Here is a 19,244-nt window from a genome sequence, read left to right on the forward strand (position 1 = left end):
GGTGGCGGTGGTTTTTCCATGGGTGTCCATGTTCAAAGGTTTTGGTTTACAAGGTGGTTGTCATAAATTTTTACGTAGATGTCCACCCTGAAGGGTTTTGCTTAGCAAAGTGCTTATCAACTTTATGTAGATGTCCGCCCTCAAAGTCTTTGATTAGCAGACCGGTTGTCATTTTTACATAGGTGTCCATGCTCAAAGGTTTTAGTTTGCAAAGTGCTTATCCTCTTTACACAGATTATGTCCACCCTTAAAGGTTCTGGTTTTTAAAGTGGTTGTTTCCATTACATGGGTGTCCACCCTCAAAGGATTTAGTGTGCAAAGCCATCATCTTCTTCATCTATGTGCAAGTATATACAGTCTGATGCCCTTTGTGATTTGTTTGTGAAGTTGTTGGCCCATATGCAGAAGTGTCGCAAAATTCATGTCAGTTTGACCACTTGTTATTTCCTGGATGCTGGTAGGGAGGGAGGGGTTGTTTGTTTTGCAACGCTTATGATGTTCTCCTTTTTTATATTACAGAGAGGCAGGTGAAAAAAAAATCGTAGATCTGTATAGATAGATTTTGCATGAGTCTCTCTCTGTATATTCATGTATCTGTGTGAGTATGAACTTGTGTACTTGTGACTGTGTGGGTGTGTATATTTGTACTTTTGTAGATGGTATGCTTAAATGAAATGATTTATAGATTCTGAGTTTCAGTGAGTATCAATCATAGATAGTGTTGAATGTTATTCTCAGCTTGTCATCAAATCTTTGACAGGGAGGTGGCAATCTGTATGGTGCCCACCCATTCTACCTCAATCTGGAGCCTGGGGGAAACGCTCATGGCGTTTTCCTTTTCAGCAGCAATGCCCTGGGTATGACATCTCTGCCTCCCACTTGCTTTACTGTCTTTCTTGATTGGCTGTGTGTGGTATGTTATTGATTGTTGCAGTCTTTGGATAAACTGAGCTCCCTTGTGCAGATAAAATAACCCATTGCAACAAAAGGGTTGTCTCTTGCAAAATTCTGTAGAAAGACCCACTATAATTTTAATACGCTTCCAGACATACAAAAAGAAGGAAAAATGGTTGTGCTGAACTGTGATGACATGCTCTCTCCAGGAAGAGCAGCCTGAAGTTCACACAGAGAAATCTGTTGTGACAAAATGTATTACAAAACAATACTGTACAATGCAGTTTGATACAATACCATATGCCATGTATGGTGTAGATTAACAAAGAAATTGTAGTAAAACTGTTTTTCAGAGATATGGAACACCAGGCCGAATTAAAGGTGTGTGTTTTTGCAGCTCGCAAAGGTGGTCACAGATAATTATTAGACTAAATGAATAATGCTGAGCTGTGATAATGCATTAAATATGAGATAAGTTGATTTTCAATCTGTGGGACGCTACTTTTTAACGCAAATCTGACCCCTTCGTCTTATCAGCTGTATGCACCCTATCTTTATCTGAAAACTGGATTCTGACACCACTTGAGGCCACCTGTCACAACAAACTCAGTATATGACAACATTGTTGATCACAATAAATGCTCACGATCATGCTGACCAGTTACTCTTCAGTATGGTTCATGTTCACTGTCGAATCAAATTAAAACCAAATATCATGCTACACCAAATTTCAACTGAATGTGATGGCTGTTCACCCTTAGGCCATGAAAAAAGAGCAGTGTCTGAGCTGGGGATAAGTTTATGGTGTGAAAATAGAAAAATCAGAAGTGAACTGATAGTTTTTCTGAAGCAGAATACAAATTACAAAGCAAAATTGCAGATAAGTCTGAAAGCAGGGCTTGCATACTGGATTCTGATTGAACAAGTTAATGAACTGTGGCTTTGCAACAGTGTACATTTGACTGAAAGCTTGTAAAATTGTAAGAAAAAAATGTTTTGAAAAAAGAAGAAAAAAGCAGCAAATAACAGAGCAAAAGAACAGAGTATCAGAGCCAGGTCACCAAGCAGACGAAAACAAGTTGGATTCTGATCCACTTTTTCGAAGGTCAGCACACCTATTGATTGATTGATATGGATACTTATATATAGTGCCTATCCTCGGTCGGAGACCAAGCTCTAAATGCTTTACAAACACGGGGTCATTTTGCCTACCTGGGTAGAGCCGACTGACGGCTGCCATTGGGCGCTCATCATTCGTTTCCTGTGTCATTCAATCAGATTTCAGGCACACACACATACATATTTAGACAAACATATAACATTTAACATTTTACGTGCATGACCTTTTTTGTTTATTTATCCCCACCATGTAGGCAGCTATACTCCGTTTTCGAGGGTGTGCATGCTGGGTATGTTCTTGTTTCTATAACCCACCGAACGCTGACATGGATTACAGGATTTTTAACGTGCGTATTTGATCTTCTGCGTGCGTATACACACGAAGGGGGTACAGGCACTGGCAGGTCTGCACATATGTTGACCTGGGAGATCGGAAAAATCTCCACCCTTTACCCACCAGACGCCATCACCGTGATTTGAATCCGGGAACCTCAGACTGAAAGTCCAAAGCTTTAACCATTCGGCTATTGTGCCCATCAGAGTACTTTCACTTTATGGCATGGCGGATGGGGCTTATTGGATGTGTGTACCATGTACGAGTTAAAAAAACTTGTTTCATGAAATCCACGGGGTGCGCCTAATGCACTGCAATGCCTTGTAAGCCGAAAATTATGGCAGATATTTGGTTAGACAGTTCATTCTTGGGTAATTCACATGTTGATAAACTAATGGACTGTATGGCTTGCTGGCTGGTTAATTAGTTGATTGATTGGTTGGTTAATTTTTTGTTGTTGTTGTTTGTTTAGTTGGCTGGCTGGCTTAAGAGTTGATTGCTTTAATGGCTTATTAATTGGGTTGGTTTAATTCTTCATTATGTAAGTTCATTCTTTCCTCTTCCTTTGAATTGATATGAGAAAGTCATTTTAGCAGACTGTCCTGTTTTTCTAATTGAGTTTATTAAAACAATATTTGATAGAATGCTGGCAGCATGAAAACATTAGTTACATAAACTACTGCACACATCAGTTTTTAGTATTTCAGACAACGTTGTGATATTTATGTTTGATTGTAAATTTTGTTCAAATATTCTTTCTTTTTCTTTTTTCTTTTTTTAATGATCATTGTCATTTACCTTCTAACATTTTCTGCTGTCACTCATTGTTTGGTTGTATAAGAGATTCATATTTCTCACAAAATACTATAAAAAAAATAAAATAAAATAAAAAATAAAAAAATAAAAAAAACAAACAGGCAATTTATTATTTTTTTCTGAAATAATTTAGGATTTTTTTTCTGCTTTTCTTCTCATCCCATTTTTTTCCATTATTTTAGGAAATATGTTTTCTTCTCCCAGAGGTGGCTCTTCAGCCATATGCTGGAGGAGAGGGTGGTGTGACGTACCGTTCCCTTGGAGGCATTTTGGATTTCTTTGTGTTCACTGGCCCCTCACCACTGGAGGTGGTGGAGCAGTATGTCTCTCTTATCGGTCGACCTGTCATGCCGCCATTTTGGTCACTGGGGTTCCATCTGTGCAAGTACGGCTACACAGGCACCAAGCAGCTGAATGATGTGATCCAGAGAAACCGAGCTGCCAAAATACCTTACGTATGTTGATTGATTGATTGCATTTTGTTTGTTTTTTGTGTGTGTTTGGTTGCTTTTGATGTTTCGGTTTCAAGGAGAGGACAAATCATGCACACTAATCTGTATATGCTGCTACACCACATCTGTTCTGTGAAAAATAACGCAAACAAGGGGGCAGATGCCTGGCCTTTGCATAAACCCAATGTGCTGGTCAGGTCTTAAGATGTTAGTTCTATGCAGGATAAATGTACAATGGAATATGTCTAATGCTAACGTCCATATTCTAAATATATTTCTGTTTAATAATTACGATGTAGTAATTAATTGCAATGTTTTTAAAAGCGAATATGTGAAATGCTTTTATTTCAGAACATATGTTTATTACTCTTGTTTGATCAAGTAATCCGCGTGTGGGGGTGGGGTGGGGGGGGGGGAGGGTGTGATTATCTGGTTGCGGTTTTCCGCAATTTATCTTTATTCTTATCTTATCTGTCTATTATAATCAGTGTGCAGTATAGTAGGCTATGTTTATAATTATATTCAAATAATGTTTCTTAATTCTTTCTGTTTTTACATTAAGAATACTAGTTATTACCTGCAGTGTGTGGATGTATGTATGAAACGGTGTATGTGATATTTTTTACATTTATATCTTCGTAATATTTGTAAAAGCTGTTGTTGACTTTTACAGTTATGGTCCCCATGTTGTTTACTTGTCTATGTTGTGATAATGCACCTGACCAAATTTCTCCAGTTGGAGATAATAAAGTTATTCTTATCTTATCTTATCTTATATGCTAGGAATTGACCTCATTGGTTGTGTTCAGATTGAAGATAAACACCCATCTTCGGTGATTTGGCTGATGGTGATTGATAGCCATCCCAAAATTCAGGGAAGAAGAACTGTTTTGCACTAAACTGACACCTCCAGAATGACAACACAGTAATAAGCATGGACACACGGATGCCATAGTTTATGCTCAGTTTCTCAAGGGGGCATCAGACAAAACAAATTTGCCAGAGGACAACACTTATGTTGCCATGGGTGAATTTTTAGTGTGCCAAGTGTGTGCTGCACATGAGACCTTGGTTTATTGTCTCATCTTAATGTCTAGACACTCAGTTTGATTTTCCAGTCAAACTTGGGAGAAAGGGCAAGACTGGGATTTGAACATAGACCCTTACAGATACTGTATTGGTAGAAAAGTGTTTTAACCTTCCTCCTAAATTGATGTTGGATACACACTGATTCAAACAACTTCATGAATGTCTTCTGTGTGGTCAGTAACTTGAGCTGAGCAAGCACTTGTAGACGTCCCAGTTCACAGATTGTTTCATTGTCAGCTGGCATGAGCATATCTCTCTTGACCATATGGTTGTCAACAGATAATGACAGCTAATCTGTTGTCAGTTGTCATTTTGTCCCTGTAAAATCAGAGTGCAGGTGATTGCAGCTGATTTAATCCCCCATATAAAACAAAAAGAACTGTAACTTCCATACCAGTGCATATCATACCTTGGGAGGTAGGCATCCATCAGTATCAGGAGACAATAGATTTGTGCTGTGAGTGATGGACTGTGGAGTTGTGCTCTGGGTGATGTTTCAGGTGCAGCACTGGTTGTGGCTTGACAGGCCTATTCGAGAATGGTGGCAGTGTTGTGTGTGTGTGTTGCATGCAGGATGTCCAGTGGAGTGACATTGACTACATGCGGGCCCGCCTGGACTGGACATACGACGCCAATGGCAGTTACGCTGGCCTGAATGAGCTGGTGGATGACCTGCACCAACATAACCAGCACTACGTCATTATCGTTGTAGGTTGATTTGGTTCAGTTCACTACAGTTTAAAGTGGGTGTCAAGGGTGAGAGAAAAAGAGAGGGCAATATGGGAATGGGGGAGGGATTAAAAAAGAGGCAGTGTTCGGGAGTAATAATAAAATGCAAAAAGAGAAAGCAGCCTTAGGTTTTCAGTGACAAATTTTATATATATATTTATAGAGAGAGAGAGAGATAGGAACATATAAAGGCTGCAAAAAACAAAATTGTTGGATTGTTGGGGTCTTTTTGCTCTTTTTTCCATTCTGTAGGCTGCTATGAAAGAGGGACAGCTATTTATATGTGTTCTATCCAATGTATGTACACAGACACCTGTTTTGTGATAAACAGGATCCTGGAATCAGTAGTACTCAAAAGCCTGGAACCTACCCACCCTTTGATGAAGGCATCAAAATGGACATTTTTATCAAAAACGCGACTGGACAGGTCCTGATTGGCAAGGTTGGTGTTTGTTTGTTGGTGGTACTTTTTTTGTTTTTTTGTTTTGTTTTTATTTGACTGAGTAGCTTTTTCATACCTTTGAGAGTGACTGTGTTTTGTTTTTCTTTTGTCTCATTTCTCCATGCAGTTGTCATTTTTAGGAAGAAAGAGAAAAAAAGAGAGATATATACAGTCGAGACCGGATGTAAGAAAGTCGTCGGGACCCACTTTTTGTCTTCCATACATCCGGTCTTTACTACAAGCGGATAACCGGATGTATGAAAATATTGAGGATCGACTTTCATACATCCGGCCACGCGTCTTTTACTTGAGAAAAGTAGTTTTTTTTCATGTTATTTTTGTATTTACTTTTTTTTATGTTTAAATGTTTTCATATATATCCTAGTAAGAAGAAAAGGTTTGTGAATAACAAGTGGAAAAGTACATGTACTTACATACACACAGTCAGGACAACCGGTAGAAAGAGCAACTGTTTGTGGGAACTGTTCTGCTTTGCATGTGCCGTGCACTCCCCCCCCCCCCCACCCTCCCTCCGTGCGTGTGTGTGCGCGCGTGTGTGTGTATGTGTGTGTGTGTGGCACGACTGTATTGTGTGTGTTCCCTCCACAACCCTTTTGCGCTTTTGACGATGTTTTTGGTCGTGGAATCTTTGTAAGGGCCGTTGACGTAGCAAATAAAATTTTCTGAGTTCTCTCTCTCTCTCTCTCTTTGTGTGTGTGTGTGTGTGTGTGTGTGTGTGTGTGTGTGGTGTTGTTTTCTTTCTCAACATCACAGTATGTTGATTAAATTAAAAAAATTTACTTTTTTTCTTATTCAACAAAATATTACCAAAAAAAACTGTTTTGTTCGTTCTAATAAATAGTATTTCAATCAAGCTATAAATAAACATTATTATGAACCAAAATGACATCCGTAGCGCTACAGTATAGATGCAAAATACTCTAACACTCTTTGACAGAAATAGACAGATGGGGGCATTTAGAGAAGGGGGCACATAGAGACGGGGGCACATAGAGATTGGGGCACATAGAGACGGGGGCACATAGAGATGGGCGCACATAGAACACTGTACCTTAAAAATATAACTGAGTTTAGGGCAGATAGAGACGTTTTTTGAGTGCTGGGAGCAGAGACGAGGGCACATAGCTACGCACCCCATACACACACCCAACTACTGCACCCCCACCACTTCCTCCCCCTTCCCCTCACACACACACACACACACACACACACACACACACACACACACACACACACACTGATGCGCTCACGCACACACACTGACACGCACACACACACACACACACACACACACACACACACACACACACACACACACACTTGTATTGCCTCCGCTATGCGGTCGCAAACTTTTTACTACCAATGTACTGCTACCAATTTCCAAGCAAACTGCTGGGCACATTGAAGTCATATTGCATATGCGGATGGCTCAAGGCATATATGTGTAGGTTAAAAATACAGGGGCACGGGCACCGAGACAGGAAGATAGACAGGCAGACAGACATACACACACACAGACACACACACACACTATCACGCACGCATGCGCGCACACGTCAGTGTGCGTACGTGCACACGTACGCACGTGCACACACATACACACACTGTGAGACACTGATACCCACTTTTAGAGCGCGGACAGTATGAACATACAGTTTCAAATCAATCAACAAATAAAAATTCATAAAGAAAAAATAAGAATAGCCCACCTGCATGACGTAAACCAGTCCAGCAACGCTTTGTCCACAGACGCCAGCTGAGAGCTCCGTGCCCGCTTGCTCGTCGTCACAATATCGCCGCTTCTTGCCTGAGCAAGATATTTGTTCTTGTCTTTCATGATATTTGACAGCGTTGGCAGGGGGACACCTAAATTAATGGCCATCTGTGTTCGGGATTTGAATGGACTGTCCTCTACTGCCTTTATGATTTTAAGGCGCTCAGACAATGTCAACACTCTGCGTTTGCCTGTACCTTTCGCTTTGCGGTGCGGGTCCGCCATTTTGCAAGATCGAGTCGCTATGGAAGGGGAAATAATTTTACGGGGAATTTACCACACTTTGGTGAATTTGGTCTACTTTCGGTTTCGTTTTCTTACAACCGGTCTTGCAACAGCGCATTTGTGCTGCTCGGGACCAGAGATTTGCTTTCATACAACCGGACTTTTATACATCCGATTTTCATACAACCGGAAAATGCTAAGTAATAACAAAGAGTAGCTTCTGCCGGGACCCTGCCTGCCCCTTTCATACATGCAGACTTTCATACATCCGGTGTTTTATACATCCGGTCTATACTGTAGTGGTATTTACAGCTGGCAAAGATATCGTCTCTTTTAAAATCACCACAACAGGTCAGTCAGCCAGTACCAGTAATTGTTTATCAGATGGACTTAAACTGAAAACTTTTTTTCTTTTTCTTTTTTGACCAAGACAAAGGGTTTATGTTCATTTATTTATTCACTTATTTGTTTGTATATTAATAGATAGCTTAACACACATTTTCCTTGAGACCTTGTGACAACCATCATGACTATTGTATTTATTTGTTAGTTTACTTCTTTGTTTATTTGTCAACACCAATGTACTGTGTAACATGCTAGGGTGTGTATCTGTTTTGTGTGAACAGGTGTGGCCAGGTTTGACAGCATTCCCAGACTTTTTCCATCCTAATGCTGACCAGTACTGGTACAACCAGATGAAGAGCTTTCATGACCAGATCAGTTATGACGGCATTTGGGTGGTGGGTGTTCTGTGCTATGCTCCAGTGTGTCTGTATAAGATCAGTCTGAGTATGCGATGTTGTTATTTAAAGGAGTATAAGTTTGGTCTGGTTATACTTTTTCTGTTATTTAAAGGAGTGTGTATTTTCGGTTATTTTTCAAAAAATGATTAGGCATTTGGGACTTACACTCCTGTGTTCACCAGTGATCAGGAATCAGGGCACTTTTTATTGCCATGTTTTGTATCCTTGGAAAAGGTGCTTTGCTCAGATTTCCCTCTCTCCACCCAAATATGAATGGGTACCTGACTTTAATTGGGAAAGGGTAAAATCATAGAGAGGATTGGACCCTGCCTTCCAGTGCTAAAATGGAAACGGTGGAAATAGATTCGCTGCCCTGATGGCCGTAAAAATCTACGGGAACCATTGACCTTTTTGTTTTGAAAACTCTGTGTCTTGCTGCTGTGTACTGTGTTGTATTGTGTCACATGGTGTTGTGGTTTATTGCATTTTGTTTGGTGAAGTAACATTTCTGGCAATTTGTTAGAAATAATAGTGCGTGACATATCTGTGAAAGGCAGTGCTCTCATGAGGCATACCTTTATATAGTATGGCAGTGCTCTCATGAGACCGAAAAGCATATCTTTACATGGGATATTATTACTTTTATGATATCTAAAACAATTTTGTAAACTGCTTGTGTCATTGAGTGTTGCTGTTCTTCGAAACAGGTTCTGAATTACATGCCTAGTACATTATTACTTATCTTCCAAAACAATTTGTGAACTGTTCATACATGTAGTGTGTATGGTTTGTTCATAATCTATAAAATACACTAAAGATCTTTACGTTGTCTGTGATACTGTGCCACTCTTTAGTTATTGATTCTGTAGTCTTTGATACCATGTGCCCTTATGAAAACACATTATACGTGTTGAGAACACATTTATTCAGAGTTTTAGCAAATTCTAAAGGTATTTCTTTTCTTCTGTATGGTACCAGTTTCGTATATGTGTTGGTGTACATGTGCATGTTTGCCATATTTTGTGATGTTTCATGGTTCTCCAAAGCAGATAATGTATCTAAAGCATGCAATAATAACTGTATTTTAAAGTATTTGGATGTTTTAGAACTTCTTAATTAGTAAATATTGCCCAACATTATGCAGATATATGAAATACCTGCATATATGAACATCCAACGTGTTTTGATAATGCATTTAATGTACTTGTCATTATTTCCATTTAATGATAATCTTGATATATCCAAGTATTATTTTTCCCCTTTTTTTTTGTATGCGTGTGTGCGTATGTGTGTAGATATTTGGATGTGTGTATGCTTTGTAATGTTAAAATGGAAAATTTTTAATAAAAACGTACAAAAAAAGGAAAAAAAAAGAACATCCTACATAATAGAGAGCAAGTAATGATTTAAGGTCTTTAAGTCTTGCATAGACTGAAATGTTGAACTTCTTATCCTCAGTTCACCAGTGATAAGGTTTTGTTTCAGCACAGTACTGTGTCCTTGGGAAAGGCAGTTAAGTCAGATTTCCCACACTCCACCAGTGTGTGAATGGACCTGACTCTGGTCAGGGCAGGTTAACCCTTTCACCACCAAGCTCGCATTTATGCACAGGCGTGGTAGAGGACCCATGTCACTGAAAGGTGACCATTCATTGGTCTGTTATCAATGAACCTACTGCTCTTAATGTTCGGTGGTAGGATAGGCCATATTTTCTATACATCGAAGGGGGAATCCCCAGTTATTCTTAGCCACTGTCTTTTCTGTGTTTATACCACAACGGAATATTTTACTCTAAATTGACTGGCGGTGAAAGGGTTAACACAGTGGAAGGAAAGATCAAACCTAGCCTTTCTATACCAAGCCCTAGGACACAGGATATGATATTGCTGCCCTCATGGCTGTAAATGGCTATGGGAGCTTCAGCCTTAACCTTTTTCTTTTTTTTCTTTTTTTTAAAATCCTTGCCACCCTGCCAGAATATTGCCTTCAAGCACTGTGTCTTTGTGTCTGCTCTTTCATGTACACAACCAGTCAAATGTCTGATAATCATTAATTTCAGATGTACATGGAAATCTTAGTACTGTTGTTGCCTGAATGCAGGACATGAATGAGATGTCCAACTTTGTGGATGGTTCAACGGTTGGCTGTACCAGTGGACCTTTAGACAACCCCCCATATGTTCCACCCAGTGAGTGTCATTATTTTAGTTTGTGTGTGTGTTTTTCCCCATTTTTCATGTTATTTTGTCTACCATGTTTTGTAACACGCATTGTACAAATTGATAAGTGTTGCTGTCAATGATTCTGTCTCTGTCTCTACTTTTGTGAGTGTCCATTTTTGGTTGCAGGGTTTGCATGTTTGCCATTTTGTTTGATTTTTCTGACCTTTTACATGCTTGATTTGTCTGACCCTTTACAATGAAAATTAAACACCAAAAGGACGTGATGTTTTCTGTGAATTGCTGTAACTGTTCCCTTGTGATAAGTGAAACTGCCATCCCATTGTGTTGTTGTGAAGGCAGGGGAAGAGTAGAAGGGAAAATGAAGAGCAAGAGAAAAGAGTGAGTGTGTATGAGTGAGTGAGTGAGAGAGAGAGAGAGAGAGAGGAAGGTTGGATCAGAAGAAATGAGAATATAGGCCTTATGATAATGGAAAGGCAGTGAAGAGTTGATTTCACTTTACTTACCCTAACGGTAATAACCAAAAGATACACCTCTACATTTTTAGCCCATGATTTCAGTCTTGCAAGTCTTTTTGTTTGTTTTTTATTCATTTGTAAAAACGAGAGACAAATGATGCCGTCATTATCTTCTTCAGTTAATCAGTTAATCCATTTTTTTGCTAGCTGTGATCACAAAACACTCAGATATGTAGATTAGTTGTTGTCATCATTGTCATTATTATTGTCATTCCTGACAGAAATCAATGGGAAGACGCTGCATGCCAAGACCATTTGCCCTTCTGCAAAGCAAGCCTTGTCCACCAATTATAACTTGCACAATATGTATGGGTGGAGTGAAATGCGAACCACCAGAGCGTATGTATTCTTTTCTCCACTTCTTTGTTGTTCTGCATTATGTTCCACTGCTACATACACAGACTGCTTTTTTCAGTTTGACATACTGGAACATAAACCTATTATTTTCACAGTTAATCGGATCTTGCTTGTTCTGTTACACTGATCAGAGACATGTGATTGGAACTTTTTTCTTTCTGTCGAACATGATTCTGTCAATCTTTATGCATTTCTTTTTCAGTGTGATAGTTTCGTGATTTTTCAAAGGAAAGTTCTGCCTCACAGCATTCATTTGAACTCATTCATCTCTGAGCATACATGGGTTGGGCTGTGGTTTGTGCTTTTGTTGCTTTGATCATGTTGATAATTCCTTCATGCAGTGATCAATGAAAATGTTGTTTTTGGAATCAGGATGAGCATCATGGGAATGATACTTTTGAAACTGCGCAGAAGATGGGTCAGCAATGACAACAGCAAAAAAAACCAAAAAAAACAGCAACCAAAAAACACATGAAAAAACATGATAACACAAAAAGATAAGGAAAACGGTCAAAAGTTGACATGGATAATAGGGAAATTGATATTTCACATTATGCAAATGAGGGGTTTTATTTTCTGTGAACACCCATTTCATTATGTGTGTGCATTTTAATGTACTGACACATGACCTTTTTGTGTGTGTGTGTCTTTTGGGGCCTAACACATGACCTTTTTTGTGTTTGTTTTTTTAGGAGCCTGACACATCACTTTGTGTGTGTGTGTGTGTTATTAAGTGGCCTAACACATGACTTTTGTTTTGTGTCTGTGTGTTTTTCTAGGGGCCTGACCAAGCTTCTGGGCAAGAGGAGCTTCATACTGTCACGCTCCACCTTCGTTGGGTCAGGGCGTTACGGCGCGCACTGGACCGGGGATAACAGGTCTGGGTGGATGGACCTCTACTATTCTATTCCAGGTATCTGTTGCCATCATCATTCTGTCTCTCTTTGCTTGTTTAGTGTTGAATAAACTGATTTGTTTTGGAAGTGTGTTTTTTCTAAAATTTTTGTATTTGATGTATATATTTTACTTGTTAATATGTTTTTATATTTATATATTTGATGAAAATATTTACTTTTGACTGATTTATGCTATGTTACTTTTGTTATTGATTAATGATTTGTTGATATTTGATAAATTTTCTATTTATTGTATGATTTAATGATTGATCATTAGGGAAAGAGGTGAGGGAGGAAGCCAGATTTTTCCTTGCAGTGGTAGATATATTTGTGGATCATTATTTTGTAGATATTATTGCAGCAAGTGAATTTTGTTTTCTCGGTGTCCTTGTGTGCTACATTTTATGTTTTTGACTACATGCAATTATTCTTACCTAAAACATTTATCTTGAAAGAATTTAAGTGTATGTGAGTGAACATGTGTGCATCTGCATTTATGTGTATATGTGTTTGCCATTGATGTGTGCCTGTGCATGTGTACATATGTTTTAGCATTTGCAGTAATAAGTTCTTTCTGCAATGTATTTTGAAATGACAAGCCTTGGAGACTTTGCCAGCCAGGTTACTGAGGCGGTCATTATAAGAGATGCGGTTTGACCCCAAGGAAAATCTGCCAATCGACAGTCATCTCCCACCTTTTCTGATATCTGCCTTGTTGATTTTTGTATACTGCTTCCTGCTTTTTCTTTGGCTTCTGTATTTTGCCATGTTTGTGTGTGTGTGTGTGTCTATGTTGTTACCACATTCAGAAAACTGACTGGTGAAATAAATTTGGAAATAATATGGAAACATTCTTTTTCCTCATTTGCAAGACAGAATACTGTTTTAGCATGTGTGCAAGAATTTTGATGACAGTTTATGAAAATAAGATACCAAGCATGAAAAGATTCTGAAGATTAGACAGCATTGTCTTGCCTTGTCCTCTACTGGTTATAAAAAAAGGGAATATCTGTCAAGACTTCTGCTTTTCATGTTCACAAGTGAGATATGTCTTCAGCCAGTGAAAAGGAAATAAGAAAAAAAATATCTTCAATATGGACTGTTTGATTGGTGTGAATGGTCTTTTTCTTTATCTGCAGATATTTTGAACGCCAGTTGATTTATGTTAATGGTGTTTGTCTTAATCTTGAATGCCAGTTGATTTATATAAATGGTGTTTGTCTTTATCTGCAGATATTTTGAATGCCAGTTGATTTAAATTAATGGTGTTTGTCTTTATCTGCAGATATTTTGAATGCCAGTTGATTTATATTAATGGTGTTTGTCTTTATCCGCAGATATTTTAAATGCCAGTTGATTTATATAAATGGTGTTTGTCTTTATCTGCAGATATTTTGAATGCCAACATGTTTGGAATACCACTAACAGGAGCAGATACATGTGGTTTTGGGGGTAATACTACCCGCGAACTTTGTATTCGCTGGATGCAGCTGGCAGCATTCTACCCCTTTATGAGAAATCATAACTCGCTGCACATGAAGGTAAACAGTGGGACTTAACGAGGTGTCTCAAGGCTTCTTTGTTTGCCTGGTTTGGGTTTCAAGCAACTAACAAATACAGTCACTTCCGTTGCCCCCGTTTTTTTCTCACACCAGTTTGCATGCTTTTTCACTTTCTTTTTGTTTTTTAAAGGATTCGTTGAAAATATTTTGTGATTAGAAAACTAAAAATGATATCAAGTAAAAAAAAAATAATAGTAATAATAATAAATAAATAAAAATTAATGAAGCAGCTATTACTGAATTAACCAGCTGACTGAAACTAACAAATTGAATTCACCACCTAACCATCACCTTTGTTTAACCAGTAAACATATTACAGTCGCTTTCAGTCCAATAAAGACGCACGACTCCAGGGTAGTGGTGCTTTGCGTATCCCTTCAGCTTCTTGGCACAGAAGTGAAAAGGATAGAATGAAAACTCCAGATACTTCCTCAAAAACTTAACCACACACACACACACACAAATGCCGGTAAACAAATTTCGAAATTTCCCATCATTTCAAAAATGACTTGAAAATGACTTTGCAGATGACACCTGAACAAAACAAAAAGGAAAAGTTTAAGGGGGGCTGGGTGGGAAGGGAGACAGAGAGTGCCAGTATCAAAACCCTGCAGAGACAGTCACTAGTGTTATCAAAATTTCAAAGGGTGTGTTTTAATTAATATTGCTGTTCACATTTCTTCCCGGAATCCCTGTTATGAGCAGTTCATAGATTGTTGAATTTATTTTTTCAGCTGTCCCTGTACAGTATTGTTGATAGCTGAGTGCATCAGTTGCAGTCTGATCTGGTCCTGCATAAAAAAAAAGTTAGTTTGAGTGCTGCAGAGAAAATTAGTTTGGAATATTTATTATTGTTGTTGTTGTTTTTCTTATGAGTCATACACTGATTTCATTGCTCTTTTATTTCAGCTGTTACTGTTTCTGTTGAAAAATTCTTGATACAAAATGATGTTTTGTATTCACAGTTTCACGCTTTTTTGTGGGTGTGGTTTTTTTTTGGTTTTTTTTTGGTTTTGTTTATTGTTTGTTTTGGTTTTTTTGTTCTGTTAAAGCAGCATGTCAGTGTTGCAAGCTTGTTGCTAACTGCTTATTTGTCTGCTGGTGGAAAGATGGGTTCCGTTGCTGTTGTCAGTTTCCATTGCTGTTTCTGTGGACACATTGGAACTTGTGATGCTCAGAACGCTCAAAGTGATTTCACAGGAACAAAAGATACATTCCTTCACCAGAGATGAAATATCTGACATCATCACTTCCTGGATACACCTGGGCTTTTTTTCGCTACAGCTCAGATTCTGTCGTAATTGTACAGGCTGATACATGAGACTTGTTGGAAGTAAATGTGGTTTGTCTCACAGGCATCTTGAATACCAACATGTTTGGGATTCCCATGGTCGGAGCCGATATTTGTGGCTTCTTAGATGAAACAACTCGCGAGATGTGTATCCGTTGGATGCAGCTTGGTTCTTTCTATCCATTCATGAGAAACCATGACTCTATTGAATGCAAGGTAAAGACAAGTTAGTGTTAAATTAATCATCTCTTTTTAGAAGGGGGTGGAGGAGGGAGTTTGTTTTGTCTGTCTCTGTCCATATATATAAATGTGTGTTGTGTTCTGTTGTGTTGTATTCTGTTGTATTCCTTGTATTATATTGCATTGCTTTGCATAGTAGTTCAGTGTATTATGTTGTAATCCTTAACATGAATAATTTGTCTGTGTGAAATTTTTACTGATGTAATCTGCATGTTTGACTTCCAGAATAGATTTTTTTACATGACAAAACTCTCCTTGCTTTGGGTTCTGTTTTTGTGTGCAGTTTCGACATATTGAAAGCAAAATCTTATATCTTACAAACAAGCACTAGTACCCAGACCACCTTATGAAGCCTACAGGAGGAGAAGTTACTCCATTTGACCACTACTAGTACCATGATGATACCTAAGAGAGTATTCTCATCTCGGCTCATTTTGAAAGTAAAATCAAGATCATTTTGAAAGACTTTGTGATAATATTGACACTTGCTGTACTGGTAGAAGGGAAATTTTTCCAGAGTTTTCACTACTTTTCAAACAAAAGATAAGTGTTGTTTGTGTTATCTTGAGTTACTACACATTAAGTATTCCATATGGCTTGCACAGTATGTGCCCAAGTCAAGAAACCCAATCACCTCAAGAAAAAACAACAACAACAACAAATCAAAAGCAAAGAAACAGTGGGTATTGTGCAAAAGAAGCCATTGTCAGATATTCTGGGAGATTACTAGTTCCACCTTTTTTTATTGAGATTATTGGATTTGGTGGGGGTTGTGTGCTTGATTTGGTTGCTTCAGTTTCTGTTTATTTTTCTTTATTCATGCACATTTTTTTTTATATGTTTATTATTGTATCTTTTTCAGGAGATAAGGGGAATGCTATTAAGATAAAAATTAGTGTACATTCTGTCCATGATACTATGACGCAAGAGAATCTATAGCCTTTATAATTAAGCAATTAATTCAATGATTGATCATTTTATTAATCAATCATTAATTTGATTATTTTGTTTGAATAATTGATACTTGGCATGTTAGATAGCTGTTGATAAAAATTATTGGTTATTCATTAAGGTATTATTGATTTGTTATTTCACTTGATGAAATGACTGTTGCATTTATGTCTGTTTCATTTATATAATTAATATGTGCGCATGCCCATTCTTGTCCAGCCTCAAGATCCGGCCACCTTTGATGCAGTAGCTGTGGACTACATGCGCACTGCTCTTGAAACCCGTTACAGTTTGCTGCCTTTCATGTACACCTGGTTCTATCTCAGCCACGCCACAGGAACGCCGGTTATCCGACCACTCTTTATGCTGTGAGTGTCAGCAAGTTTGTTTGGTTGTAGTCATTATGCTGTGAAAGTGGCTGATTTTGTTTGGTTGCACCCTTTGTGCTGTGAGTGTGAGCGAGTTTGTTTGGTTGCAGTCTTTATGCTGGAAGTGTCAGTGATTTTGTTTGGTTGCACCCTTTATGGTGTGAGTGTTAGCGAGTTTGTTTGGTTGCAGTCTTTATGCTGTGAGTGTCAGCAATTTTGTTTCTTTGCACACTTTATGGTGTGAGTGCCAGCGAGTCTGTTTGGTTGCTTTCTTTTTGCTGTAAGTGTCAGCTGTTTTGATTGGTTACACTGTTTATGCTGTGATTGCCGCTGATTATGGTTGGTTTGTGTAAATAGCAGTAGAAAGACACAGGTCCATATATTTGAATTGGGCATAAAAAAAATATTCTGGACTGTAAGATTCCAGAACTTTTTTTTCTTCTTCTTTTTTAATCTTTACAGATGTATTTGTATTTACTGTCAAAATTGATTTTTCTGCAGAATTTTGTGAGTAACAACCCTTTTGCTCCTGTGGGTTCTTTTATGTGCACTCAGTGCATGCAGCACACAGGACATCAATTTATCATCTCATTTGAAAGACTAGCACCTAGACCACTACTCAAGGTCTCATGGAGTGGGGAATAAAAATCCTGGTCCATATTGGATTTGAACCCATAGACAATCGCTTTGTAGTCAGGCTCATTACTACTAGGCCACGTCTTCACTGCTGAGGCAGGAATTTTAGCCATAGGAAGTGGTGGATGCCAATAAAGAATCATTCATCATCATCATCCATTTTTGACCTCATCATCATGCATGAATGAATCCTTTCAGAGAGAAAAAATGAATAAAAAATACATAAATTAAACAAAAATAAATAAATTGATGAACAAAGATACAAATAAAAGTTAAAAAATTCAAAAAAACAGTATGCAGTGTATTTTATTTTTAAATAACAATGAAACAGACTAATGAGTTAACAGTTAAAAAGTTTCCAGGTTAATGGATTAATGAATTGTTGCCCACCACAACAGTTCGGGTCCAAAGACAGAAACAATTCAGGAGGAGACTGAGAGCAACTTTTCCTTCTTACACAATGTCCTGATATATACAGCATTGTCAGTATTGTTATCAGTTGTGATTGTGAATTTTTATTGAGGGAAAAGATTATGCAGTTGTGGGGGTTTTTTTGTGAAAAAAAAGAAGGCTATTGAATGTTATTATCAACAGTGTAGTGCATTGATTTCTTTTTGAAATAGGTTTGATTCTCTGATTTATTTTAAAAGTGTTTGTGTGCGTGTGTGTGTGCATGCGTGTGTGTGTGTGTGCAGATTCCCGGACACAGAGAAAATTGACAGACAATTCATGTGGGGAGACTCATTGCTGGTGTCACCTGTTCTGGAAGCGGTAGGTGTCAGACCCAGTTCTGTCAACTTCCACTATTTGTCCTGTTCATTATTGTAGATAAATAGTTAAAAAAAAAAAAAAAAAAATGTTGTGCAAGAAGAAGCTGTTTTCATATTGGTGGTAGTGGAGATAGTTCAGTAAGCACAAGGATTGATTTTGCTTTGGTTCAGCAGCTGAATAGAAGTGGAAGTAATTGTGTGTGTGTGTTAGTGTGTGTACATGCATGTTTATGCATGCATATATGGGTGTGTTTCTGTATATTTGGGTCTTTTGTGTTATTTTGGTTGGTTGGTTGTTTGTTTTGTTTTGTTTTGTTTTGCTTCATTTTGTTTTTGTTAGGTTTTAGGGGTGGGGGGTGGGTGGGGGGGGGTTGTAAAAGAAAGAACATTGGGATTTTTTTTTCTGTGTTATTATTTTTTCTCAGTTAGTGTGTGTGTGTGTGTGTGTGCGTGTGTCTGCTCTTTATCAGTATATCGGAGAAGATCAACCTGCCTTGGTCTTACTGAGGAGGGTTTTTTTTTGTTTTTTGTTGTTGTTTTTTGCTGCCCCATCATCTGCACCGTTTCAGTGGCATTACTCCCACGCTGCTCATTTAGATTCCCCTATACACGGCCACACCCAGGTTCGTCCGTCACAGTTCCAGCGGCGGCAGTCCACAGGGAACCATCGATGTTAGGTCGCCATGAGGCCACACACCAGAGGAGACCCTGCACTGCTGCTGAGTCACTTCGGTGGTGTTCAGTGGTGCCTGTTCTGTTTTAATGTACTTAGGACACCACCTACTAAGCCCCCTACTAACGACAATAATGGCTTAGTCGCGGAGCCAGACTGAGTGAG

General features: G+C 38.4%; 1 protein-coding gene across 2 annotated transcripts in view; it reads left to right on the top strand.

The window, feature by feature from the left end:
- The window catches only part of LOC143287103 (lysosomal alpha-glucosidase-like), a 34,011-nt gene that overhangs the window by 4,130 nt on the left and 10,637 nt on the right, over nt 1-19,244 (top strand). The window contains exons 4-14 of one of the 2 annotated variants that reach the window (XM_076595072.1): nt 761-857; nt 3,368-3,618; nt 5,278-5,412; nt 5,765-5,875; nt 8,522-8,635; nt 10,739-10,826; nt 11,557-11,674; nt 12,472-12,605; nt 13,978-14,129; nt 16,852-17,000; nt 18,332-18,407. In XM_076595072.1, the coding sequence (XP_076451187.1) occupies nt 761-857; nt 3,368-3,618; nt 5,278-5,412; nt 5,765-5,875; nt 8,522-8,635; nt 10,739-10,826; nt 11,557-11,674; nt 12,472-12,605; nt 13,978-14,129; nt 16,852-17,000; nt 18,332-18,407 (1,425 nt within the window). Of the gene's footprint in view, nt 1-760; nt 858-3,367; nt 3,619-5,277; nt 5,413-5,764; nt 5,876-8,521; nt 8,636-10,738; nt 10,827-11,556; nt 11,675-12,471; nt 12,606-13,977; nt 14,130-15,505; nt 15,658-16,851; nt 17,001-18,331; nt 18,408-19,244 lie in introns of both variants that reach the window. The other variant, XM_076595071.1, reaches the window with a different exon arrangement.

This window comes from Babylonia areolata, chromosome 1 (genome assembly GCF_041734735.1).
Source record: "Babylonia areolata isolate BAREFJ2019XMU chromosome 1, ASM4173473v1, whole genome shotgun sequence".
Lineage (NCBI taxonomy): Eukaryota > Metazoa > Mollusca > Gastropoda > Neogastropoda > Buccinidae > Babylonia > Babylonia areolata.